Source organism: Erpetoichthys calabaricus, chromosome 2, assembly GCF_900747795.2.
Source record: "Erpetoichthys calabaricus chromosome 2, fErpCal1.3, whole genome shotgun sequence".
Lineage (NCBI taxonomy): Eukaryota > Metazoa > Chordata > Cladistia > Polypteriformes > Polypteridae > Erpetoichthys > Erpetoichthys calabaricus.
Genome location: NC_041395.2, coordinates 27,588,500 through 27,610,446, shown reverse-complemented (window position 1 = coordinate 27,610,446; position 21,947 = coordinate 27,588,500). Strand labels below are relative to the sequence as shown.

The window sequence follows — 21,947 nt, the reverse complement described above, 5'->3', positions numbered from 1 at the left end:
GCAGCTCAAGGAAAGTTGTACCCTGGTGTCAAATTACAGCATAAGAGGATTTACAAATACAAACTTATATTTAGGACTTTCCTCAAAAGCTTCGTGAGTGTTGGTTTGCTTAGTGATGCTAACTTGGCCCTGCATAGCACCCTATTCAGGGTCTGTTCCTTACTTGTGCCTGATGCTTTCAGGATAGGATTCGGCCCACCACAACTCTGAATTTGATTAAGAATGATATGTTAATGTATAAAGAAGGTGGTGTGATTATGCAGGAGATGCACTGATGCCTCATACAAGTGGTGACAAGTCCTGGCCCAGTCACTATTAGGGCTGTTTTTATGACAAAACATTTTCACAACTTCACAATCATAGATCTCCCTAAATCAGATGTATTTTTCATTCATTGGTCAAAAGTCCTTTCTTCAGATCAAAAAGTGAATCTTATGAGGCTTTAGGTTTCCTGATAATGATGTGTGCTGATAATTCCAGAAGCAACTATTAAGCCATATTTTAGCAAAAAAGCATGCACTTGGCACAGTTTGTGCATATGAATGGATAACTGACACATGGATTATGCAACATGAGTAATGTGAGATTTCTTTTTCATTATTATTATTACACGTTTTTATTCAATTAGCCCTTTCTGTCTGTGTCAAATTTTGCACTCAATTTTTTACCCACTTTTACTGAACCGAATTCTTTCAGACATTGCATGCATGCTGACCTCTGGTGACAATACAATATTTCATCCGTTTTGACCCCGGATCTGTACGTTAATTACATCAAATTTAATGTTCTCATTTCCATGTATTATATTATTAGCGATTACACACATATATAGTGCTTTTAGTCAACACATTTATATACATGAAAAATTAACAATGTTGGTCAAGTGGTTAGCGTGCTGGACATTCAATGAAATACTCAAAGGTTCGAGACCAATGTAGACAAACTGATTTCTTTTTAACTTTACCAATTTTTCATCACTTACAGTATATACACATTTGGTCAAATACTCATTCCAGTGATTTGCCAATATTGGCTCAGTGGATAAAGTGTTGGGCTTTACTAAGTAAGACTGAAGGTTCAATTCTCCAAAAAGACAAACACACATTTCCAGGATTTTCTGAAATAAGAAAGAAACCTGAATGAATGAAATGTTTCACTTTAAGATCGTAGGTTCGATTCCACTCTGTCACTAATGTCATTTCTGTCAAATCACCTTCCCACTGTAGTCAAGGTTTTTGTAATGTGCCTGAGGATTCTGCGGCATTAGGGTGGCTACAATATATATATAAAAAAAGGTTTGTAAGTGACAAGACTTTATTCAAAAATGCATTAAAAAGTAAAAAATGTTTTTCTTGTACTAAAATTTTGTTGGTCATATGTGACTAAGTTTTCACCCCGGATACCACAGATCCCTGCAGCCTTTCCTCTCCTCAGTGAGATTGGGTGGTTCACAGCTAATTGGAGGATCAGTCTCAAGAACCGTGGACCCAGAGATATCCAACATCCTAGCCGGAGGATCGGCTTTGAACAACTGCTCAAAGTAGCCAGCCTGGCGGGTCATAACTACAGTGTCATCCGTAAGGACCGTTCCATCAGCCGCCCTGACTGTGACTCTCTGAGGAACAGATTCAGATGTGCATAATGCTTCGATTCCTCTGTAAGCAGGACGTGGGTCGCTAGACCACAGATGGTGTGTCACTTGCTCACAGATTCCTCTCACAAACGCCTCTTTATCTGCCCTCAGAGCCCTTGCAGCCATTCTTCTCAGTTCCTGGTACAGACCAAAGTTGCCATTGAACCGTGCGCTGTGACTCCTCTTGATGATATCCAGGGTGCCCTGCGAGATGATACACCTCCTTCTGGGAACACTGGTAACACCAACACAACCATCAGCAACCTTCAGGGTCTTGTCACGGAAGGTCTCCCACATCACATTAGGATTGGCACTCGTACCCAAATCTGCAAGTTCCTCACACAAACTGCATGCAGACACATTAGAAACAGCCTGGCTCCAGGCTGGTGGTAAGGCTGTCTTCCTGGCATTGCAAGCAATCTTTGCTTCCATTTGGGAGACTGGCATCATCCCAACTGACTGGAAAACGGGACTTGACGTCCCTATCTGGAAAGGGAAGGGTGATCGCCTGGATTGCAACAACTACAGGCGGTAAGGTCCTTGCTAGGGTCGTCCTCAATAGGATCCGTGATCACCTGCTCACCTACCAGCGACTGGAGCAGTCTGGTTTTACGCGTAAGAAGTCTACCATCGACTGCATCCTGGCACTGAGGGTTCTCGTGGAGCGCAAACGCGAATATTGGCAGTTTCTTTGCAGCCTTTGTCGATTTTCATAAAGCGTTCGACTCAGTTGATCAAGCTGCCCTGTGGGACATCCTGAGGGTTCGCAGGATCCCCTCGAGGTTGCCAGATATCATGGTCAGTCTGTACACTGGTACTGTGAGTGCTGTGTAGAGTGGAGGCAGAACCTCTGAGTTTTTCCCAGTTAATTCTGGGGTGCGTCAGGGGTGTGTCCTTATTCCTACTCTGTTCAATGCGTGCATGGACTGAGTGTTGGGCAAGGCCATGGGGCATCTGTTGTTGAAGAAAAATTCACTGATCTTGACTTTGCTGACGATGCTGTGATCTTTACCGAGTCAATGGAGGCTCTGGGTGTCTGGGCTTGTGAGTGTCCTGGATAAAAACCAAGATCCGGGCCTTTAATGACCTCTTGGGCACAGCCATCAGCAGTGTGTCTGTCTGCTGAGAGAGTGTCGACCTTGTCGAGAGGTTTACTTACCTTGGCAGTGACATTCACCTCTCTGGTGACTCTTCCTATGAAGTCAGTAGACAGAATGGGAGAGCATGGGGGGCACTGAGGTCACTGGAAAGAGGTGTGTGGCACTCCCGATATCTATGCAAAAGGACGAAGGTCCAAGTCTTTAGAATCCTGGTGCTTCCTGTCTTGCTATATGGTTGCGAGACATGGACTCCTTTGGTACTGTTTCTCTCCAGAAAATCCTTGGGTACCGCTGGTTTGACTTTGTGTTGCTCATGGAGTCCCGAATGAGGCACATTACCTGCATTGTGAGGGAGCGTCAGTTGCGGCACTACGGCCATGTGCCGTGTTTCCCAGAGGGTGATCCAGCTCTTGTAAGATCCTCATTGTTGGGGAATCGAGTGGCTGGACCAGGCCAAGGGGTCACCCACGTAACACCTGGCTGCGACAGACAGAGGGTAATTTCCGGAGGGTGGGACTGGACCACGTGTCTGCCTGGGGGTTGCCAACCGGGATCCCAAGTTGTTTCGTTATGTAGTGGGTGCGGCAACACACTGTACCAGTGCATGCTCCCCAACTTGACATGACTTGACTTGATATGTGGCTAAAAATAAAATCATGGGGCGCCCATGAAAGAATTAATTTAATTCAATTCAAATGCATAGATTCCTTAAATGGTTCTAAAAAAACAACTTACAATTTGAAACTTTCTTCAGTTATAACCATTATCCTACATACTTTAATCAATTTTTATATGATGTGTCATTTTCTTTCCATAGTTAAGCTGGTATTTATGCATTTTAATTGAATTAATGTAGTTCTTTTATGGACACCCTACAATTTTATATGTGATCAACAAAATCTTATTATATATTATATTATTATTTAATATTATTTTTTATTTTTAGTGCATTTTTGAATAAAATCATGTCACTTAAAAGTCTTTTGTTTAATATATTTTCTATTTGTTGCTGCACAGTACTGATCACCACTGGCTTCTATCCTATGATAAAAAATTTTTTCTCTCAAACGTGGATGAAATGAGGAGATTAAAATTTTTTCTCTCTCATCACTACAAACTACATAGAGTAAGTAACATATTACAAATTGTAATTTTTGAATGGAGTAATATTTAGTGCATTTATTTTATACTTGTGCCACTTGTATCATATTTTGGTGCACAATTATTTTTATTATAAAACGTGCTACTACACTATCACACAATGTAAAGATGTAAGGATGTTTTTATTTACATTAATGTCAAATAGAAGTCCATGAGGTAAGTATACTTATGGGCAAATTTCATTACACAAGCATTCACTCAGACACGCCATTCCTTTTAATTAATTTTTATTTCAATTTTAAACTATTATGTACCATCCTAAACCTCTTAAAAACCAGAAAAGCATTTAAATTATGGACATCTTTACCGTCTATATTAATTAACTTAAAGTAATTTTAATGTTAACATCTTAGGCATAAACAGGTCAGCCCTTGTAATTCAAAGAGTTACGATTTGCAGATCTGCCTCATTGTGGGTTTGTCATCAATAATGAAAATTATTTTGCCAATTTTGTGACATATTGTGAAAAACCACAGATGACCCTGTAGCAGCTCTTCTTAAATGGAGTACAAATCCTAGCAGCTCAAGGAGTACTGCATCATTAAGGAGCTTTAGTGGTTGCCGCCAAGGCTGCTGGGTGAAAGGGGAGTGCGGCAAGTTTAAAAGTGAGCCATAAGAAGCCAGCAGGATAGTAATCGGTGGTATCTTTTTGTTTCATTGCTTCACTGCACAGTCAAATTATAATTATACCCATTAGTTTTGTCTGAATTTATGTGCTTGTCCTGTGCCTGCTTGTACATCTGAGTTGGCAAATATCTTTGTCTATGAAGTGCTTCCACCTTCTACACATTTTCACTTACATCAGCATATACACTGTATATGTACAGTGTATATATTATACAGTATGACAAAAGTTTACGTAACTTCCAGGAGGCTCTTCAAAGATGATTTAATTTCATAACTACATCACCATCATCAGTGCCTGCCAAACTCTGAACTGTGTCGAGAGGATTTGTTGTTTTGTTGGATTTATTTTTTTTATCCGTAATATTAATCATTTTTGCCACTTACTAATATAAATATGCACATAAATATATTATAGTTGAAATTTTATAAAAAGTTAAGTTCAATAAACAACTATCAAATTGTACACTTTGTCTGGGGGATGCCATGAAACTTTGTCTTGGCAGCCAGCGTCGCACACGTAATTCTATTTGCGCCAAAATGATTCTACAGTATCTCCCAGTTCTTACAACTTATTTAGTGCAGTAAATTTATATTATATAATAATCCTGTGCCCAAAACATATTCGTAGATTTTCGCATTTGCATGGGTCCTGCACCCATAATCCCTGTGAATTACAATGGATAACTGTACTTTAAAAGTTGTAATCAACTTTTAATTTACTTTTAATTAACTGTTTCTCAAACTCTTGTTATCTAAAATGTTTGTAACTACAATATATTTTTTGAACAAATAGGCCGAAGCCTAGCAATATCTTGAGTGCTTGTAACTGTTTGGAAAGTCAAACTCTCCATCATTCCAATTCTAGTTTTTGTGTTCTGCACATTTTTGACATGGACTAGATTTCATGCTTCTGCTTGTTTTTCTTCATGACAGTTTAAACTCTCTCTTTTTTCAACAGTGTTGCGCGTTTTGCTTGCTGTTCAGCTTCATGATTAAGTTGTGATTAGTGCTGCTTCAGTCAGATTTTTTTTTATATAACATGTATCTGTTATAAAGGAATACATTTTTATCATTATTTCTTAGGAGTGAGCAGTATGGTCAAAAATCCATGTCAAGGTATAATTAAAAATTCTGATGGCTTCAGCAGATACCAGTATAATTCTTCTTAGACAAACATTTTTTTTAACAAATAACAAATGTATTAACAGGGCATATAGGCTTATCTACAGAGATGCTTGTTGCTACTCAAATGGATTCACCAGCTTCATGTCATTTTAGTGGTTTTGTTAAGAATAAATCTTTTATTTTATAAAGACTCTTCATAACCCTCTGTGGGTGCCAGGATGTGTGTGCATTTTTTTCTAGAACTTCCACCTCTATTTTTGGATCTGTTCGGGACTTGAACACTTGGAAAAATCGAGCAACACAACAAGCACAGAACATGGCTTTATCCAGTCCTCTTTTCTTGTTTGCATCAACTCATCAATCAGATTGAACCTCACAGTTCTGGGTGATATTATTAAAAGAGTGGACTCACTTATTATACACAGTTCACATGCAAGTCTGCACACAAACACACTACCTTTAAGGTACTAATACACTGACACAGAATCATAGTGCTCCATTTCCTTTGACATGCATAGGACTTGCATGTTTTGTGATAGACGTTTTTATTTGCAAATTTCGTAGCATACTGGTAAAACAGGTTTTTCTATATCTGTACCACAAAGAAAATATCATGGGGTATACAGAATTTACTGGTTTATTGCCAACTTGCATTACTTACTTGAATCTTCGGGTTTAAAGTGACTTGAATTTGTTGTCTTTTAAGCACTACCGCTGTTAACACTAGAAATACCAGAGCATACGAAAAAACTCGTAGATCCGGCCCACCTTAAATCCCATCGCACCTCTGCGTCAGCGTCTTCTGTCCTGTAAATGTGTCGACAAAGACAAGCAGCCTGCTATTCCATTCCCCCACTGCTGCAGAACTTGCACAAAGTTCTCCCAGCTCATGCTTTGATTATCTGGGAGTGAAGTGCTGCAGTTTTAGAGTGGAAATAATAGATCGTTATTTGGAACACATGCATTTCATGTGTGTTCCGTTTCTACAATAATCTGTGCAAACACATTGTTAAAACAGAAACGTTTTTCATATTTTAGTAGTAAATGACAAAATGTTGGCATAAACTATGTAATGTGTGAGGCCTGAAGCCCAAAGATCAAATAAGCACTTTCACAAAAGGTTCAAGGACGGTACAACAGCTTCTGTGGCGTAGCAGTAAGAATTGCTGACTTGTCATCAACAGTCCCTGGTTCGATCCAGACTATCTCCTATATTTGCCATTTTCAGTAGTAAGCTGCTCTTATTGTTAATATTATACAGTACACACATACATTTGGTTTGCATCTATAACAGACAGTGTACATTTATAAGACTTGTAAAAGTTACCTTTTCTTTTTTCACTTTTATTCTCTCAGACACGATCGCGATACTTACTACCACCCTAGGGATCTGACCCTGTTCATTTTTATTAGAAACTGGGAATAACTGTAGATGTGAGTGGTGTTTTGAGCCAATGGAAGTGGACATTCTCTGATATGGAGGGATAAAAACTGATCTGTGGATCACTTCATCCTTATTGTTTTCAAATCCCTTGCCTTCCATTATATTCTATATCTATATGAATGGGACCTCCTAAATTGAGACACTCAGGTACTGCAGTTAACAGAGGGGACTATAAAAGACTCCAGATGGTCATAGCCCTTTCCCTTTGACATATGCTTGCTGTATTATCCAAATTACAAGTGGTATACTTTAAAACATTTATTACAAGTATAATAAATTTTCCCCTGCAAAATGCATTAGTGTGTTTAGTTTAGTTTTTTTTTTTTTTTTTTAATACCAAGCAACATTTCCTACTACTCTACTATTTTAAGTCTGCATACTGTCTAGAAAATGGTATTATTTATTTTGCTAGTATTGTTATACTACTGCAACAGCATTTGATTTGGTTTTTGGCTGCTGTATGTTAAGAGACCCATCGTTAACTCACTGCCCCTGGTCCTGGGTTAGGAGGGGGTGTGGTTTTGAATGTTGCTGCAGCTGATGTCATTGGCGTGAGGCCTTAAGCAGTAGTACAACAGGTCGTTTACTATCCATGGTTAAAGACAGAAACAAAGAGATTTTTGCACATTTCATTTTGAATTCTGTTTTTTCAAATCTTTATTTTTTCACATTGTCTACCTTCTTTCTCTTCAAATTGTCTTTGGAAACAGATTTAACATTGATTCGGTAATGAACTTATTTCTGGGTTTTGACTATGATTCACCTCATGGTCTTCTGTTTTTTTCAAGTCAGAGCTTGTTTGTTTGGGGTCTTAGACCGTTTTAATACTGTTAAAAGTTAACAATTATTTTATGTTTAAATCTTTCATTAAGCTTAGAATAAAAGTTGTGGCATGTACCTAATTTAATATTTATCATTCATTTAAATAGTTTTCTGACTCAATCTACTCTACAGGTCATGTAGATATTAAGATAGTGGTCATTTTGTTCATATATTTTCAGGATTCATAAATTTGTTTTTCCAGGTCTGTTCATATTTTTTAACTGGTTTTTAACATCTGAGACTTCAAATTTGCCTTCTGTTTCTAATTACATTTTAGTTTAAGCTGTGTTAACTTTTGGAAATGAGCATCAACATTTCAAAGTCCTGTTGACTGAGGTGAGGACTCGTGAGCGAGGTGTGGCACCAGTAGTCGTGCTGTACTATGCCATCAACACATCCCTAATTTAAGGATAAAATTTCTAAAAACCTTGTTTGCTTTTGTTTTAGCTCAGTTTTTAACTTGGAATCTGAATCTCTCGACTCTGAAGACTGGTTTTCGTTTCGGCTTTGGATCCTGGTTTTGATGCCTCGATTTGTTCAAGGTTCTCAACACCTTTCCTGGTCATCTGGCTCAGTTCCAAGTGCCACTTTGCTGAATCATGGCTGTAACACATATTTGATTTCTTCTGTTGATTTGTTGATAAATATTGTTTGCGTTTTGTAGTTATCAAGCATTTTAATATCTTTAAAGTTCCCTGTTTGATAGATAATTTAGTTTGGGAACTTTCCCTTTGACCATTTCCTGCTTCTGTGTTAGATTTACTCTTGAGGGTTACTGATGATTCTCTCTTACATGTTTAATAAATTACTGTTTAAAAAATATAATTTAAATTTTAAATTAAAGAATCAATTAGTGGTTCTTGAAATCAAGAGGACTTTAATGCCTTTGGTGGGGACCCAGAATTACTTCTCTAGGTACTGTAGTTGATTTGACCTTTTGTACGAGGAGGAAAAATAATATTTAATATTAACAATATTTAACATTTATACCTGATTGAGCTGCTGCACCTCAGACCCAGTGTACTGATTTTGGAATCTCAAGCCTAGCCATTGCTTCTCTGAAGTTTGCATATTCTCCTCAAGTCTGCATCAGGTATTCCACCCAACCTCCTGAAGACATGGGATTTAAGTTTTAGTATCTTGTGATTCCAAATATGCATGTGAGTTGGAACTGAGAGGGGACTGGTGCCTTGTTCAGGGTGGGTTTCTCTCTTGTCTTCAATGCTGCCAGGTGAGCTCAAACTGAATTAAGTGGATTATGGTGGGTCAATAGGAAGTGACAGCAGGCTAATGAAGGCTTAGAAGAGAAGTAGTCAGAACTGAGAAGGGTTCACATACAAGGGACACAAAAACTGTCAACCAAAATAATGGGGCAAAATCAGAAACAAACAGAAGTCAAAATCCCTTCGAAATGAACTTCAAGAGTAACAGTAGAAATAGTTCTGAGCAGGAATCAGCCACAAAACCCACTGTGGTCATTGCTGCTCTTGTGAAAAGAATGGAGATAAATGCCATCAGCTCATTGAGGGAAAAGGCAAGTTCCTTGTACCACGTGAACGTCACTGAGAGAATAAAACTGATAAAATAAAAAAACAAACGCCAACTTTTACAAGTTGCCAAACTATAAAACAGTTGTATATAGACTCAAATCAAATGTACTGTATGTTTTTATTATATTATAGTAATAATAGCAGCTCACTACTCAAACTGCAGAACACTCGGTCTTGAACCCGGGACCTTTGGGTTACAAGGCAGCACTTCTAACCTCAGCACTATTCAAGAACACGTATAAACTCCCTGTTGATTGATATTTGAGCTTGGGTTTTTAACTCATCGACAGCAACATGTAAATCAAATGCTTTTTTTCCCTTTGGTTATATTCTTGAATAAAAACACACGTTTATTTGATATTTGGACTAAAATCTTCACACATTATACAATTCATGTCATTATTAGTATAACATGGAAAAAGTTTCTGCTTTAGGTACAGTCATATGAAAAAGTTTGGGAACCCCTCTTAATTCTTTGGATTTTTGTTTCTCATTGGCTGAGTTTTCAAAGTAGCAACTTCCTTTTAATATATGACATGCCTTATGGAAACACTAGTATTTCAGCAGTGACATTAAGTTTATTGGATTAACAGAAAATATGCAATATGTATCATAACAAAATTAGACAGGTGCATAAATTTGGGCACCCCAACAGAGATATGACTTCAATACTTAGTTGAGCCTCCTTTTGTAAATCTAACAGCCTCAAGACGCTGTCCTCCTATAGCCTCTGATGAGTGTCTGGATTCTGGATGGAGGTATTTCTGACCATTCCTCATACAAAATCTCTCCAGTTCAGTTAAATTTGATGGCTGCTGAGCATGGACAGCCTGCTTCAAATCATCCCATAGATTTTCGATGATATTCAAGTCAGGGGACTGTGACGACCATTCCAGTACATTGTACTTCTCCCTCTGCATGAATGCCTTTGTAGATTTCGAACTGTGTTTTGGGTCATTGTCTTGTTGGAATATCCAGCCCCTGTGTAACTTCAACTTTGTGACTGATGATTGAACATTATCCTGAAGAATTTCTTGATATTGGGTTGAATTCATCTGACCCTCGACTTTAACAAGGGCCCCAGTCCCTGAACTAGCCACACAGCATGATGGAACCTCCACCAAATTTGACAGTAGGTAGCAGGTGTTTTTCTTGGAATGCGGTGTTCTTCTTCCACCATGCAAAGCGCTTTTTGTTATGACCAAATAACTCAATTTGTGTCTCATCAGTCCAAAGCACTTTGTTCCAAAATGAATCTGCCTTGTCTAAATGAGCATTATCATACAACAAGCGACTCTGTTTGTGGCGTGAGTGCACAAAGGGCTTCTTTCTCATCACCCTGCCATACAGATGTTCTTTGTGCAAATTGCACTGAATTGTAGAAGGATGTACAGATACACCATCTGCAGCAAGATGTTCTTGCAGGTCTTTGGAGGTGATCTGTGGGTTGTCTGTAACCATTCTCACAATCCTGCGCATATGTCGCTCCTGTATTTTTCTTGGCCTACCAGACCTGCTGGGTTTAACGGCAACTGTGCCTGTGGCCTTCCATTTCCTGATTCCATTCCTTATAGTTGAAACTGACAGTTTGAACCTCTGAGATAGCTTTTTGTAGCCTTCCCCTAAACCAGGAGACTGAACAAACTTTGTTTTTAGATCTTTTGAGAGTTGCTTTGAGGATCCCATGCTGTCACTCTTCAGAGGAGAGTCAAAGGGAAGCACAACTTGCAACTGACCACCTTAAATACCTTTATATCTCATGATTGGACACACCTGTCTATGAAGTTCAAGGCTTAACGAGCTCATCCAACCAATTTGGTGTTGTAAGTAATCAGCATTGAGCAGTGACAGGCATTCAAATCAGCAAAATTACAAGGGTACCCAAATTTTTGCACAGCCAGTTTTTCATATTTGATTAATTTCATACAACTAAATACTGCTTCACTAAAAATCTTTGTTCGGAAAACACCGCAGTACTCAGATGTTCCTAGGAAATGAAAGACATACCACTGTTATCTTTTTTGTTTTAAGTAGAGTAAATTATTATGCAGGCTGAGAGGGGTTCTCAAACTTGTTCATATGACTGTATGTGTTCAGCATTTCTTGCCTTGCATTTCCTTTCATCCTATACTTACCCAGATTGTTGTAGACAAGGAACACACATGAAATGCATGTATTACAAATAATGATATACTGCATTATTTAACCTATAAAACCCCAGGCACCTCACATGCAGATAAAGAGCCTTGGCTTGAGCTGGGAGAACTTTTTGCCCAAGTTGATCTCCGTCAAGGGGGGGTCGGACAGCAGGCTACTTGTGCTGATCGCTGCATTTACAAAACAAAAGACGCTGATGGATAGGTGCGAAGGTATTTAAGGTGGGCCGGGATTGCAAGTTTTTTGGTAGGCTTCAGGGATTCTAGTGTTAAGTGTAGAAACAGTCAAGGAGCAGTGGGACAGGTTTAAAAATGTTTTACATATAAAGCGGGACAGACACATTCTAACATTTGTAATAAATCGGAAATTAAAAAAAACAAACTCTGCAGTAGGCAAATAAAGATTTAAAAATGAAGCTGCAAATGAAGAAAACTTATGAATAAGGCATGTAAGACCAATAAATCAAATGTGAATCGCTGGGTGAATGAAAACATGAGGGCAACCATTAAGAAGAATATTAGGGAAGATAAAAGGCAGTTAGAGAGGAATATAGCAGCATTTTAAATCATTATAGACGGACTTGGACAGCATACAGGCTTGGGCAAATTTGTGGAAGATGAAATTTAATGTCAGTAAATGTAAAGTATTACACATAGGAAGTAAAAAAGTTAGATTTGAATACACAACGGAAGGTCTCAAACTTGAAAGTACTGCTTAGATTTGTGGACTCATCATTATCAACCTCCAGACAACGTTCAGAAGCAACTAATAAGGCTAACAAAATGTTAGGTTATATTTCTCAATGTGTAGAGTACAAGTATAAGGAGGCTATGCCCAAGCTTTATAACACACCGATGAGGCCTCATCTGGAGTACTGTGTGCAGTTTTGGTCTCTAAACTATAAAAAAGGACACAGCAGCACTAGAAAAGGTCCAGAGAAGAGCAACTAGGCTGATTCCAGGGCTACAGGGGATGAGTTATGAAGAAAGATTGAAAGAGCTGAGCCTTTACAGTTTAAGCAAAAGAAGATTAAGAGGTGACCTGATTGAAGTGTTTAAAATTATGAAGGGAATTAGTCCAGTGGATCGAGACTATTAGTTTAAAATGAGTTCAACAAAAATATGGGGACAAAGTTGGAAACTTGTTAATGGTAAATTTCGCACTAATTTTCTTCTAACAGAGAACCATAAATACATGGAATAAGTGACCAACTAGCATGATAAACAGTTGGACTTGAGAGACGTTCAAAACCTGAGTTGATGTTATTTTGGAGGAATGAGGTGGATAGAATTGGCAAGATCTTTGGGCTGAATGGCCTGCTTTTGTCAAAAGTTTTCTAATGTGTGACGCTACATGATAACCATGCCTCTAGCAACAGTGCATTGTATCACAGCATGAGGGACAGAAAATGACATCACCAATAAAACGCAAAATGGCAATGTGGTAACAACAAAATATGTTATTAAAAATTGAAATTACTCTAACAGAAATACTGAGTGAAAAATAAGCACAAAGTTAGCTTTTCTGTGGTTCAATATTCCAAAAGCAACTACAGCACTAGATTAGTAAAAATTTCTGAGGGCCGAAATAAATTATGAAAGCAACAGAATCATAAGACCATTCAGTCCACTGAAGTTGTTAAGCAGAAGTGCCAGCCCACCTTAAATATTTATAGAAAAGCAAAAATGATAGGTACCGTCTCTGTAGCTCCTTAATCCGCACCATCAGGTTGAGGTTACCCTGGGAATACTGTTCTATGACATCTCGCACATCATAAGGCTTTCTGGCTTGCTGTGAAAAGAAACATCATGAAATGTGTGTCATCATTTTATACCAGAATGAGATATCAATAGTATCAAGTTGTGCTCCCCTCAGACAAGAACATTGACATCTCTTGATGTTTTAAACAAAATGTTCTCAACTACAGATACACTTAGAGCTGATAAAAAGAAAAGTTTAAACACATTATTTTTGCCAAAGCACTAACTGTTTAATTACTGCTGAAAGACAGATTGTTTACTTGCATTATTAGTAGTAGCTGCATTTAGTGATGGCTTCTGTTCAGCAGCTCAACCAAAAAAAAAAACTTTTAATTTACATTTCAACCATGGAGATGACATACCTTTGGTTTCTGATGCATGCTCATATTTGTTTTCTTAACTCACTCTTTTTAGGGACATTTGGAGTTGAAGCCCATGGCAGTCCACAACAGGGCCCATGCCCTGGGGAGGTTCAGAACCATTTGTCTGGGTGTAGGTACTATCTTTGTGAAAAACAATGTATTCTGAATACATCCTGTCCAATTTGTTCCATAGTTTGACCCCATTCAATCTCTGTTAATTATGTGAAAGGTGCACAAGGACAACTATTAGGCGTACACTTCACAGAGTACTGTACAGCATGTGGTAAGACAAATGACTATTTCTGTAAAACTGTGATCACCACCTATTGATGGCAGAAAGACACAACAAATACAGACAGGAAAAGCAATGTAAGATAGATAGATAGATAGAGAGATAGATGTTAGGGCCTCTTTGTAACATTAAAAAGGGCACATTTGTAACTTTAGTAGGGAACTTTTGTAACTCTGCATAGGGTACATTTGTAACTTTCAGGGAACTTTTGCAACATGCCCAAAAAAGGGCCTTTTTGTATCCTGAAATGGTGACATTTAATCAAATGTTTAGCTGTACAGGTTTGTTGTCAGCCCCCCTCCTGACACTCTTATACATTTACTTTAAACCCATTGTCCCCACAGTAGGCTGCAGCTCCCAATGCCTTCATACTGGACAAAGACGTCTCATATAATCAATGGCCTGGTGCCATTAATAAACCTTAAGGATGAATTCACCCAGTATAGCATTAGATTAAAGCACACTGTTAACTGGAAATATGTATTTTGATTTCTTTATTCATCCTACTCTTAGTATTTTTATATGATGTACTCTGTATGCCTGTACAGTACTCTATATTTTTGTTTTTTTATTGCTCACATTAGTCTTTTAGGTCTGTTGTGTAGTTGTACTCAGTCCTGTATTGATGCTGCATGTTTATTCAAAAGTAGATCATAAATTTTAATCATATTTGTTGTATTATAAGGCATAGTGACAGTAGATTAAATGACAGAACTGCACAGAGTTGCCCAGCTGACATTGGATTGTGAGAAGCAAGCCCCTTGTGAGAGTGGAAGCAGGCATGATTAGGGTTTCACTACCAACTGAGTACTTTTACATGTTACTGTACTTAAAAGAAACTCGCAGACCAAGGCATTCCCAGTCAATGTGATTTTTTTTTAGAAAAATCAATAATCAGAAGACAGAAATGGTAGAAGAATATCACAGACCACTGACCAAACACTACTGTTGTGGTCCAGCATTCCGATTGGCTGTTAGTGGCCGACTTTGACCATTTATTCCTGAAAGTTTGCAGTTATTTGATTTGCAGGTCTGTCTCTGTCATGTTTTCATGTCCCTCATATGTCTTTTTGGCTTTTTGTACCACACTGGTGTGACATGCCGGTCATTTTAAGTGTCCCCTCAAACTGGAATAGCACATCTGACTGCAGGTGTCATCTGTCTGTCCTGTCTGTTACTGCTGAATGGACAAGTTCTGGTGCTTTTGATGCTGAATGGTAGGGAATAAGCAGGACACAAATAATTTAAGCATTCAATAAAGCATATATACTAATAATGATTCACAATGCATTAGATAAAATGCTGAATTTTTCTTATTTTTAAATTGAGAATTGTCTTTTAATGTGATTTACACATGAAGTGATGACACTCCCAGACCATATAACACAAAGATTGTTTTTTAAAACAGGAAAGTATTTACTATTTTCTAATTCCAGATTTTGGGATGAACTTGTCCTGTGTCCTGTGTAAATGTTTTTAAAGCGGCTCCACTGCTCTTTGCTCTCTGTCTTCACACCTAAAAGCTTATTCCAGTTTATTCCTTTCATGCTCTGCCACATCTGTTTCTCTTCGTTCTTCCAAAATAATGAGAATTGAATGATATGCTGGTCACCTGACCCCAGTGGTCCAATCACATGCACACCATCAATTCTATCTGATTATTACAAACTGCAGACAGGCTCCCCCTTCACTAATGGCTTATTAAACAGTCACTGGTTACGTTAGCTAGTTCATATTAGTAAATTAAATTGCTGTCTGCATTGGGGGTCTATAACACACTCCTAAAAGAAGGCCTCATCCCTGAATGCTTTCCAGACAAATCCAGATGACCTCACTAAGGTGGGCTCATCGTCCAAATGAAGAGGCCTTGAGTTTAAATTCTGTCTGACAAAAAGAACAACACCCTCCGGCCCTTTTCAGTTCTGTCTGTCTTTCCCGTTAAACGTCTGCCGCTCCATGTCCTGCTCATCCCATCAGGTTATTCTGTTATTGCTGTAATATCATAATTATGCTTAGCTACATATTATTACATTTAATTTATTTTACTTTCATTATTGATAGCATTCAGGTAAGCATTTTTAATGTGTTGCTTATTTGAGTTTTGCACTTTAACCTTGGGTTAGAATTTACATTACTATGCATTCTTATTTCACTGCTGTTCATGTTAGAGAATTTAAATACAATATGACATCATAAACCTTCTGAAATACAAGAAGCAGATCTGCTTGTGTGACACAATCAAGTCAAGGCTGCACAGTAAACACATTCTATAAACAGAAATGATAGGAAAATAATGATTTACATTAATGTTATATTTTATTTTTAGAAATTAAAATAATCTATACTAATAAAAGACAAAGCCCTCACTGACTGACTGACTGACTGACTCACTCACTCATCACTAATTCTCCAACTTCCCGTGTAGGTAGAAGGCTGAAATTTGGCAGGCTCATTCCTTACAGCTTACTTACAAAAGTTAGGCAGGTTTCATTTCGAAATTCTACGCATAATGGTCATAACTGGAACCTGTTTTTTGTCCATATACTCTAATGGAGGAGGCGGAGTCACGTATCGCGCCATCACGTATTACGCCTCCTACGTAATCACGTGAAGTGAAAACAAGGAAGAGATTTACAGCACGAGTCAAACGCAGGAACGAAGGTAAATGACATTAATTTTTGAGTGTCTTTTAATACTATGTAATTGTTGAGTGTCTTTTAATACTTTGTAAGCATACATATTAACACATGTGCAATTAAACGTGTGCATTTACGGGGTGATTTCTCAGGCTTAAAGCTCGAAGTGATCACTCGAGTGAAGGCAGCTTCACAAAAAAAACAGATCCTTAACAAACTGTTATTGGTATATTTTCCCTCAATTTTAAAAGGTTTTCTTTTCTTCTTAATAAAAATTTAAAAGCAGAACTTCGGCGGTGCGAACCGCGGGGATTTGAGCGAATGACGCATACAGACATATTCATGAGTGCAGGTACTTCGGAAAGAAAGCACCGTGTAAACCTAAAGTTTAAATTACGTTCATAGACCTACAAAAGGTTGCCATTGATTTCAGGAAACATTGCTTTTCTCCTGTACAACTATACGTTGCTTTCTCAAGAGTGTGCTTGCACAGCTTGGTCATATTACAACCGGATATACAAACAGAACAATCGTAAAAACAGGATTAAATAAAAAGGCTGCTTCCATTGGCAAAGCGATGAAAAAGGAAGACCTTATATGACGTTCGTTTATAAAACAGCGGAGACGCTGTGTGAAGTCAGCTTCACAAAAAAACAGATCCTTAACAAATTGTTATTGGTAGATTTTCACTCAATTTAAAAAGGTTTTCTTCTTAATAAAAATTTAAAAGCAGTACTTTGCCGCTGCAAAGCACGGGGATGTATATATATAGATAGATAGAGATATATATGTATAGATAGATAGATAGATAGATAGATAGATAGATAGATAGATAGATAGATAGATAGATAGATAGATAGATAGATAGATAGATAGATAGATAGATAGATAGATAGATAGATAGATAGATAGATAGATAGATGTGTATGTATGTAGATATGTATATATATGTGTGTGTGTATGTATGTATGTGTGTATATGTATGTGTATATATATATGTTGATATATGTATATATGTGGATGTGTATATGTATATATATATGTATATATGTAGATATGTGTATATGTAGATATGTATATACTAGGGGGCTCCGCCCCCTGCTCGCTTCGATCGCCAACCCCTGGCGTTGGGACATGAGAAAGAGTCAGATGTATGAATTAGATATAGAATAGTGTGCAGCTTTGGATGATGCCCATAGAAATAACAAATAGAGTGTTTGTCATATATTAATGTTTTATTGGAATATTTCTTTGTATACAACATTAGTAGTAAAGATGGTGTCTTGTCCTTGAATGAGTCTTCCTTGGCATGGATTATTTATAATTTTAACTTTAACGTCAGATGAACGGCGAACACGTGAGAAGGCAACATAAAGTTGTCCATGTCCAAAAACGGGTTCAGAGAGGTAGATGCCAACCTTGTCCATGGTTTGTCCTTGTGATTTGTTGATGGTCATGGCAAATGCAGGTTTAATGGGGAACTGTCGGAGTTTCAATGTAAAAGGTAATTCTAGCTCAGAACTTGTAAGGTCAATTCTAGGAATGAGAACAGTATTGTTAGCATGTGATCCTGTAAGAACTGTTGCTTGAATAACATTGCGTGTCATGGTGTTGACGACTAACCGTGTGCCATTGCATAAACCCTGTTTTGTGTTAAGGTTTCTTAATAGCATGATTATTGTTCCGTTTTTAAGGGTAAGGTTGTGTTGTGGTAATCCGGCAGGGTTAATAGTGTTCAAATATTCTAAGGGGAAATTTATATGTTCATTGTCGTCATCAGAGTCAACTTTGTCTGAGCTTAGAAAGATCTGTGTCTCTCCAGGAAGTAATGAAATGACTTGGTTATTAATGTGATTAACATTAATATTTTTTGGATATAATATAGTGCGTTGTGTTAACAGGGGTATTTGGTCTAATGTGATTGCTGTTCCAAATATCTCTTTTACTAAGTCGTCTGAGATAAAGGATTGTGGAATGGAAATAATATCTGGGTGAAGTCCATCTGTATTTGTGAGTGTACCATTTCCCAGTTGTATTAGCCAACTGTTATATTCTGGATCTGGACATCGCATGTTTTGTACCAACTGTATTGTTTTAAAGCAATGCCAATTGTCTGCGTATTTTAAGGTGGACTGAACAATAGCTGAGCGCATGGCATGTGGAACAATAGCTAAGCATTGTCTAAAATCTCCTCCTAATAAAAGAACTTTTCCTCCAAAGGGAATATTATTATTCATCAACGTTTGTAGAAGTTTATCAATGGTGTTGAGTAAGTGACTGGATGCCATTGTACATTCATCAATAATTATCAGTTTTGCAAGACGGATGTCTCGGGCATTGCTACTGTGAATGTTCATAGTGGATACTGATGTCTCTGTGATTGGGACCGGTATTTTGAATATTGAGTGACATGTACGACCATTTATTAACAGATTTGCTGCCACTCCGGTTGTAGCAGATGCGATAATCATCTGTTGTCTTGCAGCAAAGAAATGTATAAGTGTTTCATAAAGGTATGTTTTTCCGCTTCCTCCAGGGCCGTCAAGAAAGAAGCATTTGGGTATAGGGCTGTTGTCCTCCGTGGCATGAATAATTTGTTGAAAAGCATCAGATTGTAATTCATTTAAAGAGGAAAGCATAGTTTGTGCAATTCGTTCTTCTTGTTGTAGATCAATAGGTGTGTAATTTATATCCGGTAAGGAATCTGGAACATTTGGTAAATGGAAGTTTTCCAATGTATACCCAAGGAGCATAAGAGCCAATCCTTCCTGTCCAGTTGGAAATAATATGGGGTATGTTAAAGTATCAAGAAGCGGAAAGCAAATGTCTATGCGTTTGAATGTAGGTGTGTTGTTTTTATCAGGACGTAAATGTAGAACAATATCTCTGTGAAATGGAGGCTCACCATCTTTACTTTGAAAGACAATTGCCACTTCATTAACGACGGGCAGATTGTATCGTCTTGGATCTTGTTCCTTGTCCTTTATCAAGACCAAAGCAATTGTAGTTGCTGCTATACCTTCTGCATTTGCTTTTGTATTTGCCTCCTTTTCAACTTCATGTAGCATTTTTATAGACTTAGCTAATGGGTGATTGTTTATGACATGAGTGACGTTTCTCATTATAAGCTCTGTGCATTGTTTGTTTTCAGGAAGGTTCATGCGTTGATAGATCGCCTCATCCGGATCTAGGATGTAGATTTGTGCATATTTGCGTTGTTGATTTGTTTCAGGGTGCACCGTTCCAATGCAATGCAATATTTGTCCACATATGCGAAAGCAGTATGGGCCATTGCCTTTTGGTGGCCTGATATTTACTCTGGTAGATGCAAAAGCAAATGAACTATTGTAGGATCTAATACAGTTCATAAAGTTTTTACTTTCAGGCACATCGTTAGTTAGAAGCTTCTTTAGATATTCAGGATATGAATGTAAAGGAGGCAGTGTAATCTGACCTTTTTGACAACAACGTGTAAATTCATTATTTGTATTGCCAATTGTTTCTTCTGTGAAGTTAAGTGAATGACAATGATTGCAAATGACATTCATTAATCCCAATGAATTTTCCTCAATAGTGGATTCCTTATTGAAGGCGTTTTCAGCCAATTGTCGTAAGCGTTTAACAGGTGCGTGGCGTTGATGACCGCGACGGGCATGTTTTGCTTTTTGCGGTTGCTTGCCTTTTTGTTGCATGTCCATTATTTGTGACGCGCTATTTTTTTCTTTTTTTTTATTCGCCTCGGCTTTGCGCAAAGTCCGTTTCACGTGTTTCGTGCTTTCCCCTCGTTTGAGTACTCTTTTATGTGCCTTTTCCTTATTTTGGTGCTTGTTGAGCCTCATTTTTGTGACTCCTTTCTGTATGTGCTCACTCCTGTTTTCTGTGCTCTTGTCGGACTCTTTTTGCGCCTGCGTCTCTCGCGGCCCCTCATCCGCCTCTCTCCCCCTCTTTGTGTGTGTCCCGTCCCTTGCTTGTAGGGTCTGTGGGGTGGTTTTGTGTTCTTTTTTTTGGTCTTCCATGGGCTTGTTGAATCCCCCTCTTGGTGTGTGTCCCGTCCCGTCCCGTCCCGTGCCTGTAGGGTGGCGGGGGTATGGTCGTGCCTTGCTATTGTGCGCTCGTCTGTTCTTTTTTTTGTGGTGTGTTTAGTTTCGTGTGCAATGTGTTTCGTGCTTTCCCCTCGTTTGAGTACTCTTTTTTTTGTGACTCCTTTCTGTATGTGCTCACTCCTGTTTTCTGTGCTCCTGTCGGACTCTTTTTGCGCCTGCGTCTCTCGCGGACCCTCATCCGCCTCTGTCGCCCTCTTTTGTCCGCCTTTCTCGGGTCCTCAGCCGACTCTCGCGGACTGTTTGTTGCGCCGGCGCAGTACGTCTTTTTGCAGCTACGGCCCATGGCCGGATGTGCCTGCGTCCATCATCCGGTTTAGCATTCTCGGTTAGTAATATGGATAAGTATATATGTTTATGTATATACAGTGGAACCTCTAGATACGAGTTTAATTCGTTCCAGAACTGAGCTTGTATAGCGAATTTCTCGTATCTAGAACAAACTTCCCCATTGAAAATAATGGAAATCCAGTTAATCCGTTCTGCACCCCAAATATATTAACATAAAAATCAATTTTCCTAATAAATAACACTGATAAATTATATATACTGTAGTCTACCTTTAATAAATAACACTGGTAAATAATATAACTGATTATTAAAAGAATCAAAACAGGTGTCCAAAGTGCAGTAGAGCATTCAATAAATCTTTAAATAAATAATCCTTAAAACAGTTGTGAAGTGGAGGTTTAAAATACACAAGAATAACAATCCTTTAACACGAGGTTAAAACGTCAACAAGAAGCAGTCTTTAAAAACAGATGACAATCCCCGGTGCTTCTTCTCTGTTAGCGTCTCACCTGCGGGCTCTGCAACAGGCGAGACACTCTTAATGCAGCTGACCTTCTCTACACCGTCCTGCTTCAGCTGTTTGGCTCGCCTGTTCAGCTACACCCGAGCCTGCACTTGCCTGCCTGCCTTTTTTCTCTCTCTCTCTCTCTCTCTCTTTTACTTTTTCTCCCCCTTAACCTGCTCGCGCTTCTCTATATATGCGGGTAGGACATGGCAGCTGCAGCCCATCAGCCACAGGAACAATCATGGATGTGGGCAGTTTCCCACCTGTGCACTTAAGTGAGAAACGCAGACACAGCAGATCGCGGCTCGCAACTGCTACCATGCCCCCTTGCTAAGCCGCGAGCTATACCCACAGCCTGGCTCGTGGCTCGTTACGCGAACCA

The 21,947-nt window shown here is 38.5% G+C and overlaps 1 protein-coding gene across 2 annotated transcripts in view; it reads right to left on the bottom strand.

Moving 5' to 3' along the window:
* Positions 1 to 21,947, bottom strand: part of LOC114645711 (potassium voltage-gated channel subfamily KQT member 1-like) — a 773,371-nt gene that overhangs the window by 277,442 nt on the left and 473,982 nt on the right. For both annotated transcript variants that reach the window (XM_028793526.2, XM_028793527.2), the window contains one exon: positions 13,316 to 13,410. In XM_028793526.2, coding sequence (XP_028649359.1) covers positions 13,316 to 13,410 — 95 coding nt within the window. The remainder of the gene's footprint in view (positions 1 to 13,315; positions 13,411 to 21,947) is intronic.